The following is a 19,340-nucleotide window of genomic DNA, read 5'->3' as shown; positions in this document are numbered from 1 at the left end:
AGATGGCAGCACACTCTATGCCAGACTATGAGATGCCTATGCCAGGCTGGCTATTTTATTGCATGCCGCCGTGATCGCGGCCTTGCAACTCTCGACCATAGAATGAAGAACCAGCTCTCGACCTGCGAGGTTTTCAGCACCATAGCAAATTACAATACTATAAATTATAGAGGAAGAACGCTATGACGTGGTTAGGCCGGCTGGCCGTGGGCTTGCGTGCCTACAAACGCAATCGCGCATTCTTAATTTACAGCTGTAAAGTAACGTGCCGCTGCTGAATTTATTTATTTATTGATACTGCAATCCCAGGAAGTGTTTTCGCAGAGTGGGCGTACAGATTCAAGCACGGATCAAATATTTACAGAAAAGCCAGAAAAGAAAAAGAACAAAGGCCGCAAATTATTAGTAAACAAACAATATGGATCAGCATTGGAGACAAAAAAGTTCGCCGCTTCCCCCCGACAATACAATCGTTGTTCGATGTGTGGTGAACTTCGAGGTCCACGCTGGAATAGCCACTGAAACAGTATCTGTTGAAAACTTCATTCACATTGTGGCGATGTCCTATGTTTTACCGCATTCGCTGGCCATTTAAAAAGCGTTTTTTTATTTTTTCCAAAAGAAGCCTCGCGGGCGATATTGACCGCAACCCCCGCCACAGTCACGGCCACACCCAGTTTTTTTTTTTTTTTTTTCTGTCAGACAGCCCTTGCAGACACTGCAATGGTCTACGCCGAGACAGCAATGATCGGTCAGGATTTTCGGAGAAATCCTGTGAGTACGGCGCTCGACGATGCGAGGGCACGAACGTACGACCACCCGAAGGTGGGGAAGCAGCATCACAGAACAAGCCTGTGACAGCCGGTGTTTACCTGTGAGACTTATCATCACAGTACCACGGGCGTATTGATCGACCTGTGATTCACAGACGTATCGAGAAAGTACCACCTTTTCAGGTTGGAACCGTTCGAAACTATTGGGCTATAAGAGTGTGTTACAGCCCAGGAGGCGGGGTTTGCGAGGCCTCCCCCAGACGCACACCCTAGAAGGAAAGCCGGGCGCCTGGCCAGGGTCCACGTCTGTACCCGTTTTTCTTGACCGGTTGGGTCTCCGGCGGTGGGTTTCGAACGAACCACCTACCGCAGCCGAGGTGGACGCCCTAACCACTAGACCACGGCTGCGGTGATAACCACGGCAACACACATCGCCATTTATTCACCACAGTTGCATTTGCCACCACAACTATTGTCTTCGGTGGGCAAAGTGAGCACCGTTTCAAGCGTCAACAATTTCATGAATTTGTTGACGTTCGACAACTCGTGTTATTTTTTCGCAATTCGTGTACACCGGTTCCGCTACGAACACCTCGGGCGAATCGCCTTTCCGTGTGGATATTATTACCTAGATTAATTACGGACACGTGATGTACCCAACCGATGCCTGTCAACGTGACATCCACAGAGTGAGTGACAAGTGACAGCTACTCTGACAACAACAACTCATAACTAAAAGACCACGAGGACGTTGTTTCGGTTATTTGACATGTCACACCGTAGTTTCCCTTTACTTAACCAGATGGCAGCACCTACGCCGCCTACGCTGGCCAAAATTTCGGCTACTTGCTCACATGCGTTGGTGGCGCAAGCGATAATATGACGTATTTCCGTTCTTTACAATTGCTTCCGCCGCATTCAACCAGCAAACGCATAGCCTTTAAGATTTACGTTATTGTAAAGGTAGTCATCCTATGGGACGTGGGGTAGGACACTACATAATGTGTGTCGGAAAAAACGGTAACTCAGTGTCAGGAGAACATCGCACGAAGCTAAACCGTCCACGCTATCACGAAACCTTGCGCCTCGGCGTCCAACACGCCGCGCCGAGCTTTTCCATGATGGACCGCACGCGATACACAGTAACCGAAATCTGTGACGGAGCTCGCAAGCGAATCACCGTGGCAAGCGTGGTGAATGTATTAAAAAAAATGAAAAGAAAGGTAATTTAATGTCAGAAGAGAGAAGCATGCAACGTTTCAAGCGCTTAGAGTGAAGTATGATTTAGTTTAGCTCTACCATATTGAAGTTCATGAAGAAGCAATGCCTTGGCGGAAGGCATGGCGGAAGGCTTTCAAAGTGAAATCGCAATATCGGTATTTTGCTTTACTTGCCTATGCTGCATGACGGTGTATGGGACTTCAGAAGTCTGTTATAACGTGCTAGTATTTTCCCATACATTATATTAAAGACAACGCGCTCGATTTTGCCAACGCTTGGATTTTGCAAATGACTTCAAGCTAGGACGCAAAGTACGTTAACAAATACCATAGATTACCATAAACATGTACAATGTAATAAATGACATTATTATAACTTTTTAGTTTAAGTTAATAAATATATTTATATTCTCACAGTGACGCAGTGGTTACAATCATATTGCTCTGAATAGTGTATTCGAAAGATCGTCACGGAGCGTTCCGACAGAGCCTCAAGATCGCGCGATACCGTTTTTAATATGATTTTGAAGCTTTACTATAAAATTAAATTGCTATGTAATATAAATAATCAGGCTTTATTATTGCAATTGAAGTCTGTTTATACTCGCAATAAAGCCTAGTCACTGCCTTTTAAAGCTTTAAAGCGCTACTCCGTCACCCTGTAGCTACCACCACTTGAATGGGCGCCTTACGAGCGTGGATATTTCATTTCTGACACACAACGGAACGCACCCCGTTGGATTCCCTGTGCGTTGTTTGTGTGTGTGTTTGGTTGGGAACAACCGTGGTCTGCCGTGGTGTTGTCGCACGATGTGAGGTCGCAAACGGTGGTCGCATCCTCGTGCGTTTGTGTGGGAAAAAGTGTCGCTTTGCAGCTGGCGGTCGTTCATCTGAGAAAATCCACCGTATAAGCAAAGCTACGCGAAGCTTCTGGCGCGGTCGTCCTGGCTGAGGGGAGGACGCCAAAATGTCCGGCACCGATTCTGGCATTGAGACTGGAAGCGAAAGCAACGGCAGCACATCGATGTCGGTCGGTTCTCCGCCAAGGCTGAACGCCGACAACGTAAGATCGTGGCGCCAATCATCTAGAACCATTTCTAAGCTGGTAACGTGCCGCTCCGCCAGAGCGCTGGGCACGGTCAACTGTGCTCGCGCCTGCGCGTTATGTAAGCAGCCAGGTGTTGTGCTTCATGTAAATTGTCCACCGATCGGCTTCAATTTGTTTTTCTTTTTAACGCGATCCATTGCGTGCTCGCTTGGCTTTGTAATACAGAAGAGATCGCACGTTTCTCTCTCCTTTTCTCTTGCTTTTGCGTCCCAAATGTTAGTTGCCCATCGAAATTTGGAAGTTTATTTCACGGTTGTAAATCACTACATAAGCCCTTCACGTTTATTGTAGCGTTTGCTGATGCGAAACACACACACTCTCTCTCTCTAATTCTCCCTCGTTAGCTGCGCAACTTTATTGCATTAGTATAGTAGCACTCTAGATCAGTGGCTTTTCAATGGTAACGCATCACAATTTTATTGGTGTCTTTAATTGTACTACGTATATGTTGATCAGTTTGGTGGTCAGCCTAATCACAAAGTACTTCTTGCCCATCGGTTGATGAAGTTCATATTTATTAGTTCATATTTGACGAACAACATGCGCATAGAGAATGTGTCTACGTTAAAATATTTGGGCGTCCATTTAACTTCAAACCTTACAAGGAATGATCACATTGATGAAATAATTTCTAAAGCAAATAAAATACTTGGATTCATTAGGCGAAACTTGTATTTAGTAAATCAGTCAACTATGTCAACTTTGGATTCCATAATATGGAATCCAAATCAGACATACTTAATAAACAAGCTTGAATCTTTACAAAGTAAAGCAGCACGTTTCATCACTGAAACCTATTCTAGAACATCCAGCATCACAGCTATCAAAAAGTCTCTCCAATTACCCTCTCTAGAAAAACGCTGACTGTTAGCACTGCTTTCCCACTTCCACAGATTGTGTCATACCCCGTCGTCCTTTACAGCATCCCATATCAAACCTCGCAAGGAATTTTCCCCTGCCTCGACCATCCCTTCAAAGTGCGTCATGTTTGCGCATACGAATCTCCTTCGACAATCACCGCTCTTTATTGCTATTTATCACTGAAACAAGCTGCCAAAAGATTGCTTCTATACATGATCGTGACTCATTTGTAAGTCATTTGAAGCACAGTTTAAATACGCATGTCGAGTAAAAACAGAATTTTGTGCCTTTATTGATGCATTGTAAGTGCATCCACATGCTTCGTACCGAGTGTATTTTTTTTCTCCATCATGTATGCATTTCTTTCTTTTTATTTCATTTTTTTTCTTGTTGTATTCGGTGATCTGTACTACGGTGTTCTATATTGCCTGTCTCCCCAAATTGTGTTTGAAATATTTTGTTGTTAACCTGTGTTTGAACCTGTGTTAATTGTGTTTGAAATATCTTGTTGTTTAGGGTACCTGAAAAAAAAAGTTTTATGAGTAGTGATGAGAGATATGTCGGTGTGAAAATGCATGCTCTCGAAGTACCAAAGAAGCAAATAGCTACACAAAACACCTTTCCAGCAGAAGTGAGGAATTAAGACAGGCTGAACACTATGATCCCAGCAGCATTTTAGATACGTGCAATTACAAATACTGCACAAATTTCTAGTTTTTTCATTGCTCCTGTGCACCACTTCCTTAGCTTTCTTCTACCCCCCCCCCCCCCCCCCTCATTAGACCCCACGTTATAAATAAATGCGTTGGTGTTCCAGTCAAGATTGCCCCAAACTTTAATAAAAGGGCTGTGCAACATAAATGTGGCCGATGAGTGCATCTTTAGTTGCCCATGGACAAGGTGGTTCTACGGTGTGTTGGATCCTGCAGTCGGTGCGCCGCTGTATTTTGAGAAAACTACAATTTTGCCTCCAAACACACTGCACGACATTAAGCGTTTCTGGCATCAAGTACACTAAAATGAAAATTATGTGGCAGCACGGGATGATTCGTTGGGAATGGACAAGAAAGGTGCACGACCGCAGATAATCCATTCATTAACCCTTTAATAATGGCCCGTATAAGTACTCGAACAAAAAGTCATTTTCTATATAAACATGCAAAATACATATAGAATAAGCATAATCAATGAAAAGAAAAATATATTGCAGAAACTTTTTTCAGCAATAGGAGGCAAACGCCAGGCAGAAAACTGGGCTTGACGCCGAGTCACCTTTAGCTTCGTTTTGGAATTTGTATGAACATCTCTTGTCCTATGTGAACCATAGGTTCACATTTCATTGTCTTTACATCACGTGTGTGACACCAGAGAGCTTGCATCGGTCAGCCTTCACTGCACGCGCTTTCAAAAGAAAGCGAGTCGCGTGTCAAACTATCTACTCCTCGCCATGTGTTCCCACTCTAAACCAACAAATGATGCTCGCTGCCTAGTCATTCAGTGTTGGCTGAAGGCATTTAGCCAGGAAGTTTGTACTCGGTACAGAAACTCTGCAAGAAAAAAAACTTTTTTTTGGTATGTTCCCTGCAGGCAACATTCGTCAACAAAGGGTTAAGTTGCCTACAGTGCACATTTTATCATTATTATTATTACTTTTTCATTGTTCCCCGTATGGTAAAAATGCATTGGGCAGTGGGCACTGCCATCGGTTGTAATTTTGAACCCACGAATCAAGTCGATCTGCCGTCTATGCATGTAATGCAGCACGTTTCAGAATAATTGCTCATGGTTGCTTACGTTTGAGAGCGTACTGAGGACTTAAATTTGAGAACTCGCATTGCACAAGCAGTCTGCTTAGGCAAGGCTTTTTTGCTGTGGAATGCGACAGCAGGTGCATCTTGTGCCGAATGATAACTCAAAAACAGTTATAATCTGGTGAAAAACAGCCACCAGCAAAATAACAAAGTGATGTACGCAATACAGTAGAAACAAGAAATGAACAGTTACTATTTAAGGCATCCTGACACTTGTCAATAGGTTTTCTAGGGCTTTTAGAGGCTCTGGACCTCAATTTAATGAAAAAAAAAAAAATATGAACAGTCAGAAATGCCATGTCAGTCATGTCGAGCATCCCGTTCCAAAATTTCAACCAGAACAGATACTACCTCACGAAACTGTGACAGCCAGCTAAGAAAGGGTTAGGCCTTCTTCACCAGCGGTCTGATTGTGTTGCTTGCAGGACCAGGTCGAGCCGCAGGATGAAGAAGTAGGCGAGCCGTCCGCTCCTTTCTTCCGCAGCGTCCAGCCCTTGGCCGTGCAGTGCCTTGGCACCATGGCAACGGAGTCATCGGCCTCGCTGCACGGTCATGGCACCATGGAAGACAGTGGCTCGTCTTCGCCGCGTGCTTGGCTCGGCAAGATACGCATGCAGCACAGGCGTGCCTACAGGTGGCGTCACTTACCAGGCAACTGCTCCGCCTTCAGGAACATCATCGGTGAGATGGGAAGGGGTCACTCCATTGCTCCGTCTTGGGGGTGCAGTTCGACTGGTCACTTAGGAGCACTCTGGTGGCATTACGAAACATAGCAAGCAAGCACAAACACAGTTGTGCCACAGAAAACAAATAATAAATAAACAGACAGGGGCAAGCGTTACTCTCTCGACCGTTTATTCCATAATGTTGTCACAAAACATATCCATGCTAGACACCGCCACCCTCATTCTTTCACACCAATTCTTGCGGGAACAAATGCCCTTAAGTTTTATTATCTCCCGTGAACGATAGCAGATTGGTATTGAATGACTGAAGCATAGCTGTGACCTGCCACAAACTTGTATCCGTTCCTGTTTGTGTGGTATATTGTTCAGTACCTTTCAATAATCTCCCTGCAAAGGCTTCGTGTCTGCAGTGTTGTATACCTGGTGCATGCAGGCACAGCTGCATTAAGTATGCACCGACTAAGCCTTCAGCATGTCAATAGTACATGTCAAATATATTCCAGCTAGGCCTTGTGCAAGTCTTTTTAGGTACTACTAAATTTGTGCAGGACTGCTTTAGAAGCCCTATTATGAAAATAAGCAGAAATTGTAGTAATACAGTTGAAACTCAGTATAAAGAACACGGATGTAACGAAGTGAATCTAAACTGTTTTATCACTGATATCAGCATGTAACATATATATATACTTATAACGAATATCAAGATTAATGAAAGTATTTCTTCATAAAATGTGACTTTATTATAACGAGTTTCGAATGTAATTGTGCTTAGTGAAATGTACTCTTCCTTTGTTAACATTAAAAAAAGATAAATTTTATTTTTGCTCAGACAGTATCCTTCTTTTTCATGGGAACATACCAAATAAGTGCCATTCTTGTTCGATGCCCGCCTGTGGTGATTTTTGGCTTGCCATGTTTGAACACTGCTTATGTTGATGTGAAAGTGTCTGCAATCTCACGGAGGTCAGACCATTGCTTTACTTTTTTTTTATTCTTTTTTTTTTCAGTTATAGTTAAATTTGATCTTATTCTCGTAAAGTTCGGAAGAAAGTCTGCAGCCCCAAGGCATTAAATCCTGACCCTCACATGCTTCATTGTAAGCCTGAGTGCCACTGAACATTGAGCGGCTGTTGTCTTTGTTTCAGGTGAGCGCAAGCTACGCATAGCAGCCATCACAAACCAGATCCCACTAGGTAAGCTTTCACAACATAGATGGCAGTAGCCATTCTATCGACGGCACTTTTATTGAGCCAGATTTTTTGCCCTGCATGGAAGCTAGCAATCCCAGCATGCTGATGCGTCGTCTGCTACCTGTAAAAGGGCGGCTGTGGAAAGAATGTGTGGGAAGAAACCAGGATCTGGTTTACATGGTCTGAAAAAGCACAGTGTGGAGCGCTGTGTTTTGGGTGCTGGTGGTCTATATAGTTTGCATAGCATCAGTGAAGGAAGAGTACAATCCAAGCAGTCTTTTCGACAAAGTTCTTAACGAGTGAAGTGGGTGCTTCAGAATAGTAATTAAACAACTGTTATTTGCCATGCGAGGTTTAGAGATATTTGTTTGCTCTAACTATGGTTTTTAAACATTTCACATCATAAACATACTGAGCCAGATTGGTACTGTCTGTAAGGAAAAAAAAAAATTGGCAGGGATCCAGAATGTAGTTCAAGCCCCGCCTGCAAAACCCTACTACAGCTGTCCCTCTCTGCCACTGTGCTTCAAGAAATAAAGGATAGTAATAATATTAAATAAACGAAGTCAGCTAGAGACCTTCTGGTATTGAAAGAAGTTTGCCTCCGCTACAACATCACTGAAATTAGCTAATATATTTGCCTGGAGCACTTATGCAAATTCTTGAGTTGAACAAGTGGTGTATAAGCTGCTGCATTCTTGGGTTCTTGCTGGCTACAGTGTTGCATTTTTGCACAGAGTTTCCCACTAAATTTACGAGATGGAACTCTGGTACTTAGTGTCTATGGGGGCTGGAAGTATGGCAGTTCAGCCAGAGTGGGTAGTGGTACATTGACTTGCTTAAACTTTGTCCTTCTGGGCTTCAAACGGCTTTGCGAACTTTGCTCAAGGATCGTTTCCAACAACATGTATATTGCTTTATAAATGAAATTATTTGCAGTTATTTATGCATATGCACAGGGACTTAATAATACGTTGCCATCTTGGGAAATCGGTGTTGTCTAAATCACACCCCCAAGCGGTGGTTCCCTCCAGGTACAAAAGCCATGCCTTGTATTTAGCATCGGAAACAATAGTAGGAGCCAGAAACACATCATGGTTGCCATGTTATAGACACCACCTGCTTAAAAAGAAAGGCATTGCAATAAGGAATGTCACAAGGCCGTTTGAAGCCACAAGCCTCAAGATTAGACAGATTCAGAGAGATTCAGCTGAACGGTTGAAGCACCAGATTGACTTCTTTATAATTTTTGTAGGAAAAGCTGTGGCATTTGCTATGATATTTGCCATTGCATTCTTGGGTAATGTAGCTTCATTTCTTTTGAATGCTGCAGTGCGCCGTCTCCTGGAAACCGGTGTAAATCCGTGTGCTGCCGACGAACGTTCCCGCACTGCTTTGCACTTTGCGGCTTGCAAGGGTCACCTGGAAATAAGTAAGTGGCTGTCTTGACCTTTCTGTTGCTCTGTTGCATGGACAGTGGTCAGTGGTGCTGTTTGTGACACATCTTGAGCGCGGATATTGAGGAACTTGTCTTTGTTTCATTGTGTTATTGCACAGACAACAGCGCCGGCCACCGACACATCCCTAGGGGTAGTACAGACGGGGCTACATAATGGCCGGTACATTGTAGGAGTGCCGTCCTGCGTACGAGCTAATCGGCGGGACAGTGGCAGTTACAGTCGTCAATGTAGGAAACGATTGGTTAAGAAAGCTTCATTTTAAATCTGTGTGTCCAATGGCGGCATTTGAGTGATGGTCCTGTAGTGCCATAGCCCAGTGCTCTGCACGCTCGGCCACTCACTCATTCATGGCACGAGTGAATGACAAGCTTACCACTCTCATTTCCTCATGGCTTTGCAGTGCATTCAGGATCAGCCAAGGTTACCCAGTGCATTACCTTCACGATCAGTTTGCATTGTAACAGAACAAGCTGCGGCATTTGTTTGCTGGAGTAAAAGAAACCGGTCGCCGTGCCACCATTCTCTCTGCCTTACCACCGTCGCCGCCAAGCCATCCTCATCATCCTCGAGCCATCGTTATTGTTGTGCCATCAAATCGGCACTACAGCTTGAGAAAACGCTTTGCAAGTGTGATCACTGCCTTTGGGGATGCATTGTGTGCACATGGATTCTGTAGTGATGTTACAAGTCATTGACGATCCAAACCTCGCTTCATGTTTTCTGCAGTCAAAATGCTCCTAGAGCACGGCGCCGACCCAAACCAGAGGGACATCGTTGGCAACACTCCACTCCACCTTGGTGAGAACTGTTGGCTAATTAACCTCATAAACTCGGTGTAATAGCTGCAATTGTGCACCATGCGTGCTCGATTTTAACATGCCCTCGTTTGTAACGGGCACCTAATTTTCATGGCCAAGAAATGAAAAATGCGGTGGCCTGGGCTGTTTACTTACCAAAGCATCTCGTATTTTGTGCTGGCCATGCCGCATTTCTTAAATGCCTTAAAGACGACGGTAGCCTGACAAACTTATGGAGCTGGCGTAGCAGCTCTTGCAGCTTCTAAAGGCTGTTGCCAGTGATTGTATTGCACTGGATTACAGCAGTCTTAAATGCCAATGACGATGGCTTGTCTCTGTGGCAGTTTTGCTTTCATACTCAATTCTAGCATGCAATTATTTAGTAAATTTTTTATAGAAAAAATAGTTTGCGTTAGAATCAAGTAAACACTGTAATAGGGGCAGTTCATCTTTAAGCGTTAACACACGAGGAAGTCATACCCTGATCTACATGCGCAGAGTCCATATAATGAACATGATCTTCGAGTCTGTTGTAATTAAGATCCATTGTTCATCAGAATGGTCCCAAGCGCTCTTAACTGCTGCAAGTTGCATGCTTCCTGTATTGATTCGCAATAGTCAGGGAAGAAAGTCTGCGATCCAAGCAGAACACTTTCATCTTTCTTAATTTTTTTTAGGGATTGACAACTGACCAGATTGTTTAACATTATGATGGAAATTATGTTACAGTCGAACATTTGCAAATACAAAAATATAATTGAACATGAAGTTAGAAGTTTAGAGAGGAATTGGCAACAGTACATTAGCACAGAATGTCATGTATAACTGCATTCTGTAACATTCTGCTGTCATACTTTGGTAGTAGCATCGGAGCTCCCCAAGGGATCACAAACTGGTGAATGCAAGTTAGCTGTTACTGAATGCTAAATCATGTGCGCCCTATATTCAAGCGACAAGTCTGGTCGTTGCGAAGTGCGATCTGTCACTACAACCTGTCACATTGCTGGTTTTTGGCCACCCAGAAAATTTGGCCTGTCAACCCAGAAGTCTGTGCCATCCATGGCTTCTGCTGGTTACTGTAATTGCATAATAACATGGTAGCACCCAGGCTGCTTGCTTCGATCTGAATTCACCCTTGAAATTTGTTCTTTGGTGTGACAGCAATAAATGTCGAAGTCACACTTCACTGGGTCTCATGTTTTGTCATCGTTATTGAGCCTCCTTGTGCATTTTGATGCTGTTAGGCCTAACATGCCACCTAGCCATGAGAGCGTTTTGATCTGTTCCTACCAAATGGCACCAAAAATGGCACCACATTGGCATTTCAGACCGTTTTGTTCACTGTGCTCAAGCGTAATATGTAATGGTGGTAAAAAAGGAACTACTACACTCAAGTTAAAACTTTTATCTCACAGCATGTTGGCAATTTTTATGGCCACACTTCTGTTTAATCCGCCAACAATGCAAATTTGTCGCTAGCTCTTTCAACGATGTTGCATCAACGCCCGAATGAGACAGAGTCGACCCATCGCATTGCTTGCCGCTGTCACTTGAATATCATGTGTACGCCTCTTAGCGCAACTGTGATCTCCTATGTATAAATGCGTTAGTTATGTCTTATTGTAGTTAAGCTCTTCTCGGTGTGTATTACAATGCGTGGAAAGGTCATGTTTGTAAATGGGACTACTGTCGTGGCAATGAGTGGAAGAGCAGGACAGTGGCGCATGGCGGTGTCACCTGTTATACAGTGGCGTGCGTAAGTGCTTCTGTACGCAGGTGAGTTTGGGAGAATAGCATGTGGCCATGTTGCACTGCATAGTACCACGGAGTAATTGCGAAGTAATAAAATAGTGTAGATCTAAACAGAAATTTGGAGACTGACTTGACATGCAGCACCGTCTAAGGAAAACAATTAAACAAACGAGATCGAAGTTGATCCAGCCATCATACTATGCCTCCCACAAGCGAGGTGGCAGACGTTGCTGTACAGTAATGTCCTTCTCCATCTTCCTTAGTTCTGCGATTTTTCAGTTCAGCTGTTCAATACTCATCTTGGCTATGAACCAACGAGCTCGGTTAAATACTATTCTTATGCAAAACACCTTCATGAAAATGGGTCGCGAAGCTCTGCAAGGAGTCAAACCATACTAAATTGAATACTTAGTGTCTTTGTCAGCAGGCAACCTCTAGGCCTCTGCTTTTTAAATTGGCAGAGTTAGGAATCTTTCTCATTCACGGCACATGTTCTTGTGCAGTCCTAGAAGGTTGACAGCTATATGTTGTGAAACATGTCGGAAAACGTGTCACGAAGCGGGTCACCAGGCAGCCTAAATAGTGTTGTATTGGTTTGGCAAGCTTTGCAATCATCCCTTGCAGCTGTGTACACCAAAGCATTAATTTTCAAGGGTGAAAGACTGTGCCAGCATTGCAAAAGTGTTGCTGTGCTCCGCAGTCCAAGACACGCATTCGTGACCCACGTTGGGTTCGCACGAACCGCAAGCTGCGCGTACACTGTGCCGTGTCATACCCATTTCTAAGTGCTGCAGCTGTGCTGTCTCTGCTAATGTTGATAATAAATGCATCCTGGAATATAATCTAGACTGCACAAACCTGCTGCAGTACAGAGAGACGTGGGAATAGGTGCTGGCGCATCATTTACGGTCTCCAAAATAAATGACACCCGTGCAATATCTGAAACATCTAACATGGGTAGTCAACGAGCCAGTGACAAAGGCAGAGGTTTGCTTTGCTGTCTCATTATTTGCCGACACGGTGGGGGATTGCACCAAGCGTTGATGACTTGTTCTGTCTGATGCGATACAACCAGTATCTCGATCGATCCTTTGAGATAATTGCCTCCCTTTCTCCCTGTAGGACACAGAGGAGACTTGCCCTTTGCTTTTCGTGCACATGTCCGTTTTCGAATGTTCACTTTTGAAAATGAGCGTCGATTCGCTAGTGACAGTCACTGTGTGAGCGAGAAAGAAATGGCGGCCCAAACGCAGTTTTCGAAGCAGGCGAGCATTCCTCCAGCAATGTCGATGCACCAGTTGCTGTAGCACCAGACGATGAGAAGGTGTCCCTCGACGGCTTCTTTTCACTAATAATAATTGACCAATACCTTAATTAAGAGGAAATGTTAGCCTTTCGGCCAGCTTTGATTTCCTTACTAGAATGCATGTAAAGTGCAGAAATGCTCTCGTGGGACAACTGATTAACCGATTTGAATTACTTGAGAAGGAAAGCAATCTTCAAGAGTTAAAAAGGAATTAAAGCATAAATTGAAAATCAACTTCCTACAGTTTCCAGATTTTAATGTTTTCTTTTAAAGCAGCCCTGATCTACTTCTTATCGAAGTTGAGAAATGCATTCGAAGTTAAATTAGACTCTTTCAAAAATACTTTGCCGCAAGATGTTCTTCAATGCGTGCAGCAGAAGTAGAGTTATTGGCAGTCAAACAACGGCGTTTGCGGTGCTTCCACTCCTCCTTCAATCATTTGCTCTCCGAAGGCTACGGCGGAGCGGAACATGCCCCCAATGCTCCGCCTACTGAACGTCATCCAGGCGTGCAGTTAATGTTTGATTTTGGATGTTCATGAAGAAAACACTATTTCTGATCTTGGCGCCTACAACATGCCAAACGTGCCAAACGCGGTTGCCCTCAGCAAGCTGCAATGCATTCAGCCAGCGAACTCGTCACGGCACCCCGCGGTGGCCGCATTTATCTATGCTACGTAGCGGACCGCAGCTACATGAAACTGCCGCATTTCCTTTGTGCACAACAGGGCTAGAGTGTGCGCTCATGCTCATATACTCCAGTCTGGCTGTGCTGTGTGGTGTGGACCGGCTTTGTCCTGCATCAACTTGGCTGACGAATAGTAGCCACACCAACTTGCGCATTTTGAAGCGTTATCAATAGCTCGATCATTATGAAATGAACTCTGCCAAGGCGTCTAACCAGGAGCAGCCAAGAGTGGGTACGCTGGCAAGTGTGTCTGTGGTCTGACCTTAAGTTTCACGTGGTTCGGGCCTAGTTGAGTGTCTAAAACTAGTCGAAATTAGTGAACCCCATCGGCTAAAATACTGATAAGCAGGGTGCCAATGTTTAATTCCTACATGACCGGCTGCTGCCGAGCGTGAGCAGAGGACGGTCTGCTAATTCCAGAAGTTCATAATTATTGTCGAAATTCAAAAGAATATTTTCGCTTACTTCAGCCTGTTTATTAAACTGCATCAATAAATATAGTAGGAAGAGGTGCACTGATCCAAACAGCCTTCTTGACTGATGTCGCTATTGGCCAATAGCAGCCGCGTATGGGTATCTCCTGTATTAGGAAATAAAGCATCCAGAAAAGTGAGCATCAGGCTTCTGTTGAAGAGAGTGTTTTAGAGAAAGGTGACTTCACGCACTGCTTGCGAGCTCTATGCGCCATGCATGACTGCAAAATTTGGCTGAGATGTTCACAGCAGTGTATGCTATCACCGGACTGTGTTTTTTCACCAAGTCCATGGGGCAGTTCAGGGCGCCTTTAAATGCAACGGACCTCGTCAAAATCGGTATAAGGGTTGCCGAGAAAAACCATTCGTTCCCTCTCATGTATTCATGTTGGAGGCTCCTAAGATAAACTTCCTCTTAATAATTGGCAATTTTGTGGCAATGAAATGCAGGTGGAGTTTCAAAAGTAGACTTTACCGGTCTAAACTGACTTGGCATCCCTTCAGAAAAAGTTTTTTTTGTTCTCTTGCTTGAAAGCTGCATTGCTTTTTGTTTCAGCTGTTTGCACAAGTCATACAGAGGTTATCACGCACCTGCTGAAAGCGGGTAAGTGTTGCCCCGACTTTAAGTTATACCGGTGTCACACAGGACACTTTAGATCGCAATCAAGTTTGATCGGGATCCAATTTCTCAATTGTGGTCGGCTCCATTGCACAGGCTGCGGAAGGGAGCCAATCGAGATCGAGAAATTCTATCCCGATTGGCCTCTATTGCAATCTAAAGTACCCTGTGAGACTGGTGTATTAAACTTCGTTGCAGCAACAAACACAGATGCAGCAAACTTTAGGGCCCAGTGCATAAAGGTTGCTCATAACTGTGGCCTACTGGCTATGATGTCAGTGGTTTGATTCATGGTGGCCATGAATCAAACCCGTGTATATTTTCTTAAATATTTTGTCCCAAAATATAGAGATCCAGTCATTGTACGAGTAATATACATTATTTGCAGTGGTTATCAAACAGTGCTGCTGTGAGAAAAGATTGCCGATAAAAGCTCCCAAGCTTAGTGCACCATTTGAATGTTTGAGTTGTGATGTCGTAGAGCCAAACCTCGATATAGAGAATATGAATGTAACCAAATACTACATCTAAAGCATGTCTCGCCGATATCAGCATGTGATGAATATATATGATTATAATGAGTAACCGACATAAGCAAGGAATTTTCATGTCAGATGCAATCTTGTTCATTGAGGTTTAACTCTATAACCACATGAACCCAACAGACAATGAAGCCAAGAAAAGTGCGGGGCTAAATAACTCTGAGTTTTTTAAATTGAAATGTAGAAGTAAACGAAAAATCGGCAGATCCCACACGCACACGTGGGAAATTGTGATAAGCGAAGTATTTTCCCCCTTTCTTTTCTTTGTGTTTACAGAAATGCCTTCACTCCAGCTTCACTTCTGTGTAGCTCCTCTCTCAATGCAAGCCCTGGTCTCATTCTGTTCGCTTCACTTCTTTTTTTGACACTCGGCTGCATCTGTTGCTGACTTCTCCTTTTTCTTGCCTCTCTGTGTGCTAGTCTGTTTGGGCCTAGTAGCACATAAACATTGCCACATGCCAATTTGCACATACACAGTGACCCACATCGTCTGTTCGAACACATATCCAGTGGTCCAAGTTGTACAATCAACAAGACGGCAGCAGCCACAAAGAGAGGGGAAAAACCAAAGAAATCTTTTTCCTGTGATAAATATGGTTGTTACTGTAAGAAAGAGGTCAAGTCCTCCAGTGCGCCTTTCACTGGATTCTTCTTGCACGGTGTTGCGTAACGTTTCACAGTTAAATTCCTTTTTTTTTTTTTTTGCACCAGGAACCGACGTGAACTCGCTGGACAACTCGGGTCGCACACCACTGCACCTGGCCCAGTCCAAGCTGCGCGTCCTGAAGGTGGACGTCTCAAAGTCATCGGAGAATGTCAAGCAGGAAGTCATGAATGTAATGCCATCTCCCGTCCTCCCTTCTTTCCATCTTTAGTTGCAAGATATTGTAATCACAGAGGCCACAAAACGGGCCCGGTTAACCTTAGCGTGTGGGGCCAGAGCTCCAAGGTTCCATGAGGTACACTGCAACTCCACCAGTTGTGAAGCAATTGTGAGATAGCATTCCAAGGAGACCCTTGCAACACTATTAGCATAGTTCTATCGGGATAGCATAGTTCTAAAGCACAGTTCTATAATAATAATAATAGAGCGACCCACATCGTCTGTTCGAACGCATATCCAGTGGTCCAAGTTGTACAATCAACAACAACAATAATAATAATAATAATAATAATAATAATAGCATAACAGCTTAGTTCTCCAGCGTAGTTCTGATGTAATGCTCGGTCCCAGGGATTCACCTATAGCATTGACCTATGTGCCTGCAGCTTGGTCAGGTTGATCAGAGGAGAGGGAACCCCGTGCAGAGAAAAGCAACGTAGAATGAAAAACAAGATGTTTAATTACATCGTTACTTAAAGAGCAGTTGGCTCGACAAACTGCTTGTGAATAAAACATGAAGGCTCTCTGTCCGGCAGAGGTACTATGTCGGCAAGGGGTACTGCTTTCTATAGCTTTCTGGGAACACTTCCACTCAGAAGAGGGAAGTAATCATGAGCTGCAGCACGCACACGTCATGTCTGGGCATCCGGTTGCTGATGTCACAAATGCATGGTGTCAGAATTCGGCGTTTCCTGGCTTACCCTTTCTGGTCCAATGATTCGGTGTGTGTCAGCGATTCTCACTACATACACGTGATTTGCTGACTTGTGCTGCAGGCAAATATAGCTCTGCCCAAAATTTCACAAATGTCCATGCGTTGCATCAACGCCCGAGTTTAGATCTCTGCACCCTGGCTTTTTGGAGCCTGGTGCGTATCACCTGCCTCACGTGGCACAAAAATGGTCTTCAACTAATCTGTGCCCATATTTCGCTTCATTACGATTGTGAGTTAAGATGCTCGAAGAATCGCATGCTGCTTACATCATCTCGAGTTTTGGGCAGTTCGTGAGAAAAACCTTCGATTCATTGTCAAAAACTGCAGTAGGATATTTTTCTTTATTTTTCCCCTGCCTTTTGCTGTTCAGGTGCATGTATAATATAAAAATTTCACCTCATTGAAACAATTCAGGCAAGAAAGGGGCCAGCATCCCATCCCGGTTTGGGTGTTTAGAATCGGTGTATCACGAAATGTGGCAACTGGCCAAAGATAGGCCAAGAATAAAATTAGGGCATCGGATTCGGCCGCAACGTGCGATACACGAAGCAGAGTGCTTCGTCCTTTAGAATAAGTGAGTCAGTGTCGAGGGGCCGCAGATTTGCATGGTACGGGCCATAGCAGCGAGGAACAAAGACTGACGCAAGGCTTGGCGAGCAGAGCAGTTTGTCCTGCAGTTGTCTTGGCTCGGCTGTAGGTCAAGGCAGCAACTGTTGCTCGGGCAAGTCTCCCAAACCGTGAGCCGTATCTTCATTCCAGCGAAACTCCTCAAAGGGGTGCAGTCGCCAAAATCCCCCACCGCTTCCCATTTTGTTGCAGGTGATCGAAATGCTGCAAGTCTACCTCCAGCGGAGTGGCAAGCCGGCGGAGAGCGACCTGCTGGGTGCCTTTTCCACCAGACTGCGCCTGCACCAGACGCGGCAGGAGGCAAGTTGCTCCCGTGACCTCTCGCCGTTTGTGTTTGCAGTAAGGTTACAGCGAGCTGGAATACATTGGCAACGTGGCGAACGACACGTGCCGCGTCCGATCGCAAGTTTCGTGCGAAGTGGTGCTCATGGCGGCAGCGTCGACATTGCTCACTGTTGAATGAGTCTAGAAAACCGTAGCTCCAGCCGTGGCTGGTCCCAAGCATGCATCTGGTCAGATGCGTGCCCCAGCTCAATGAGCTTGGATTGATAAAGCATTATTTATTTGTGAGGTAATAGGTTGATTAGCAGTCGAGAAAATAAAGGTTGTGGTTCCTCCCCTTCCCCACTTTTTGTTTTTATTTCATGCCACAACCTTAGTACCAGTACGTCAGCGTGACTTACGGATTTCAAAGTATGTTTTTGCATTTGAGCCGTTGTGGCTCATTAAATGTTTCTGAAACTTGCCAAGTGAAGCATTTGCCTCACTTAAAATTAAATGTAGCCAACCTTTACCACCAAAAAATGAGACTTGCCAGTTCATTAACTGTTTCATAATTGATTACGAACCTTAATTTCATGAGAACTTAGTGTATCTAAAGTTATAACTTCTTTCGTTGTTTGTTTACAAACAAGGAAGGAAGTCATGAAATAATAAAAAAATTCATTCATTTGCCAGTAGCTTCATCTGCAGTTAACAGCAGACGACCCGATTCTCTCAGTGAGCTTAAATGTGACATGGCCTATAAATGAGATGTAGGACCGCATGATGCACTGCAGTATCAATTTATTTTAAGCCATAAGTCCTACATTCTTGCTTGCAGGTCGACAATGACGTACAAGATCTGCTGTCCAGCTTAGCACACCTAAGCCTTCACAAGACCTGAGCAGAGACGTTTTGGTGAAACTTGCAGCAAGACAACTGCCATGGGACAAGACGTAAAAAAAAAAAAAGAGAGTACATAGAAAACGTGAAGACTGTTCACGTTGCTCCATCAGTTTCTCAGGAAGTTATTAATTTGTCGATACATGCTTGTGACAGCTGAACTGCGGGGGAGGGGCATGAAGACGAGCGTCCAGCTTTGTTTTTTCTTGTTTGTTATTTTTTTTTTTTTACAAGGACAGTTCCCAAGCGCTGGAACCGTACATCTGCCAGAACTGCCTCCCAGCTGTGGTGTGCAAAGACAGGTTGTGCAATGTGTTTTCATAGTTTGTTTTTTGCTTATTTGGTGCATTAAACATGTTTAAAACCACGTTGTGTTCATCTCAACCACGACCACACCAGTACAGTGAAACTTCATTACTACGAACAACACTGTAACGAACTTTTCAGAAATCCCCTGCTGACTTCTTATGGTTTCAGTGTCAAAATATTTCAATACTACAAACTTCAGAATAACGACTGTGATTCAGTTTCTGTATCATGTTAACAACGCCTCAGTACTACGAACTAGATTCCGAAATCTGAGGATTCTTAGATTTACGTGTATTCTTCATGGCAGGTGAAAAGGTAGCCTGGCACATGACAAGGCACTATAGGGGTTTGGAAAGC

General features: G+C 44.2%; 1 protein-coding gene across 2 annotated transcripts; it reads left to right on the top strand.

Annotated features, from left to right (window-relative positions):
• The first annotated feature begins 2,696 nt into the window (after positions 1 to 2,696).
• On the top strand, positions 2,697 to 19,041 carry LOC126525738 (ankyrin repeat domain-containing protein 54-like). 2 transcript variants are annotated; one of them, XM_050173661.3, is made up of 9 exons: positions 2,698 to 3,056; positions 6,199 to 6,454; positions 7,605 to 7,652; positions 8,983 to 9,081; positions 9,836 to 9,907; positions 14,681 to 14,728; positions 15,997 to 16,121; positions 17,703 to 17,810; positions 18,613 to 19,041. In XM_050173661.3, the coding sequence occupies exons 1-9, from the start codon at positions 2,961 to 2,963 to the stop codon at positions 18,673 to 18,675; spliced, it is 915 nt and encodes a 304-aa protein (XP_050029618.1). In that variant the 5' UTR covers positions 2,698 to 2,960; the 3' UTR covers positions 18,676 to 19,041. The 2 variants fall into 2 exon arrangements, with proteins under 2 accessions (XP_050029619.1, XP_050029618.1); XM_050173662.3 differs by lacking the exon at positions 14,681 to 14,728 and having other exon boundaries at positions 2,697 to 3,056.
• The last annotated feature ends 299 nt before the right edge of the window (positions 19,042 to 19,340 follow it).

The sequence above is a fragment of the Dermacentor andersoni genome, chromosome 8 (assembly GCF_023375885.2).
Source record: "Dermacentor andersoni chromosome 8, qqDerAnde1_hic_scaffold, whole genome shotgun sequence".
NCBI classification, from domain to species: Eukaryota; Metazoa; Arthropoda; class Arachnida; order Ixodida; family Ixodidae; genus Dermacentor; species Dermacentor andersoni.
Note: the sequence above shows the minus strand (reverse complement) of the source record. Positions and strands in the feature narration are given on the sequence as shown.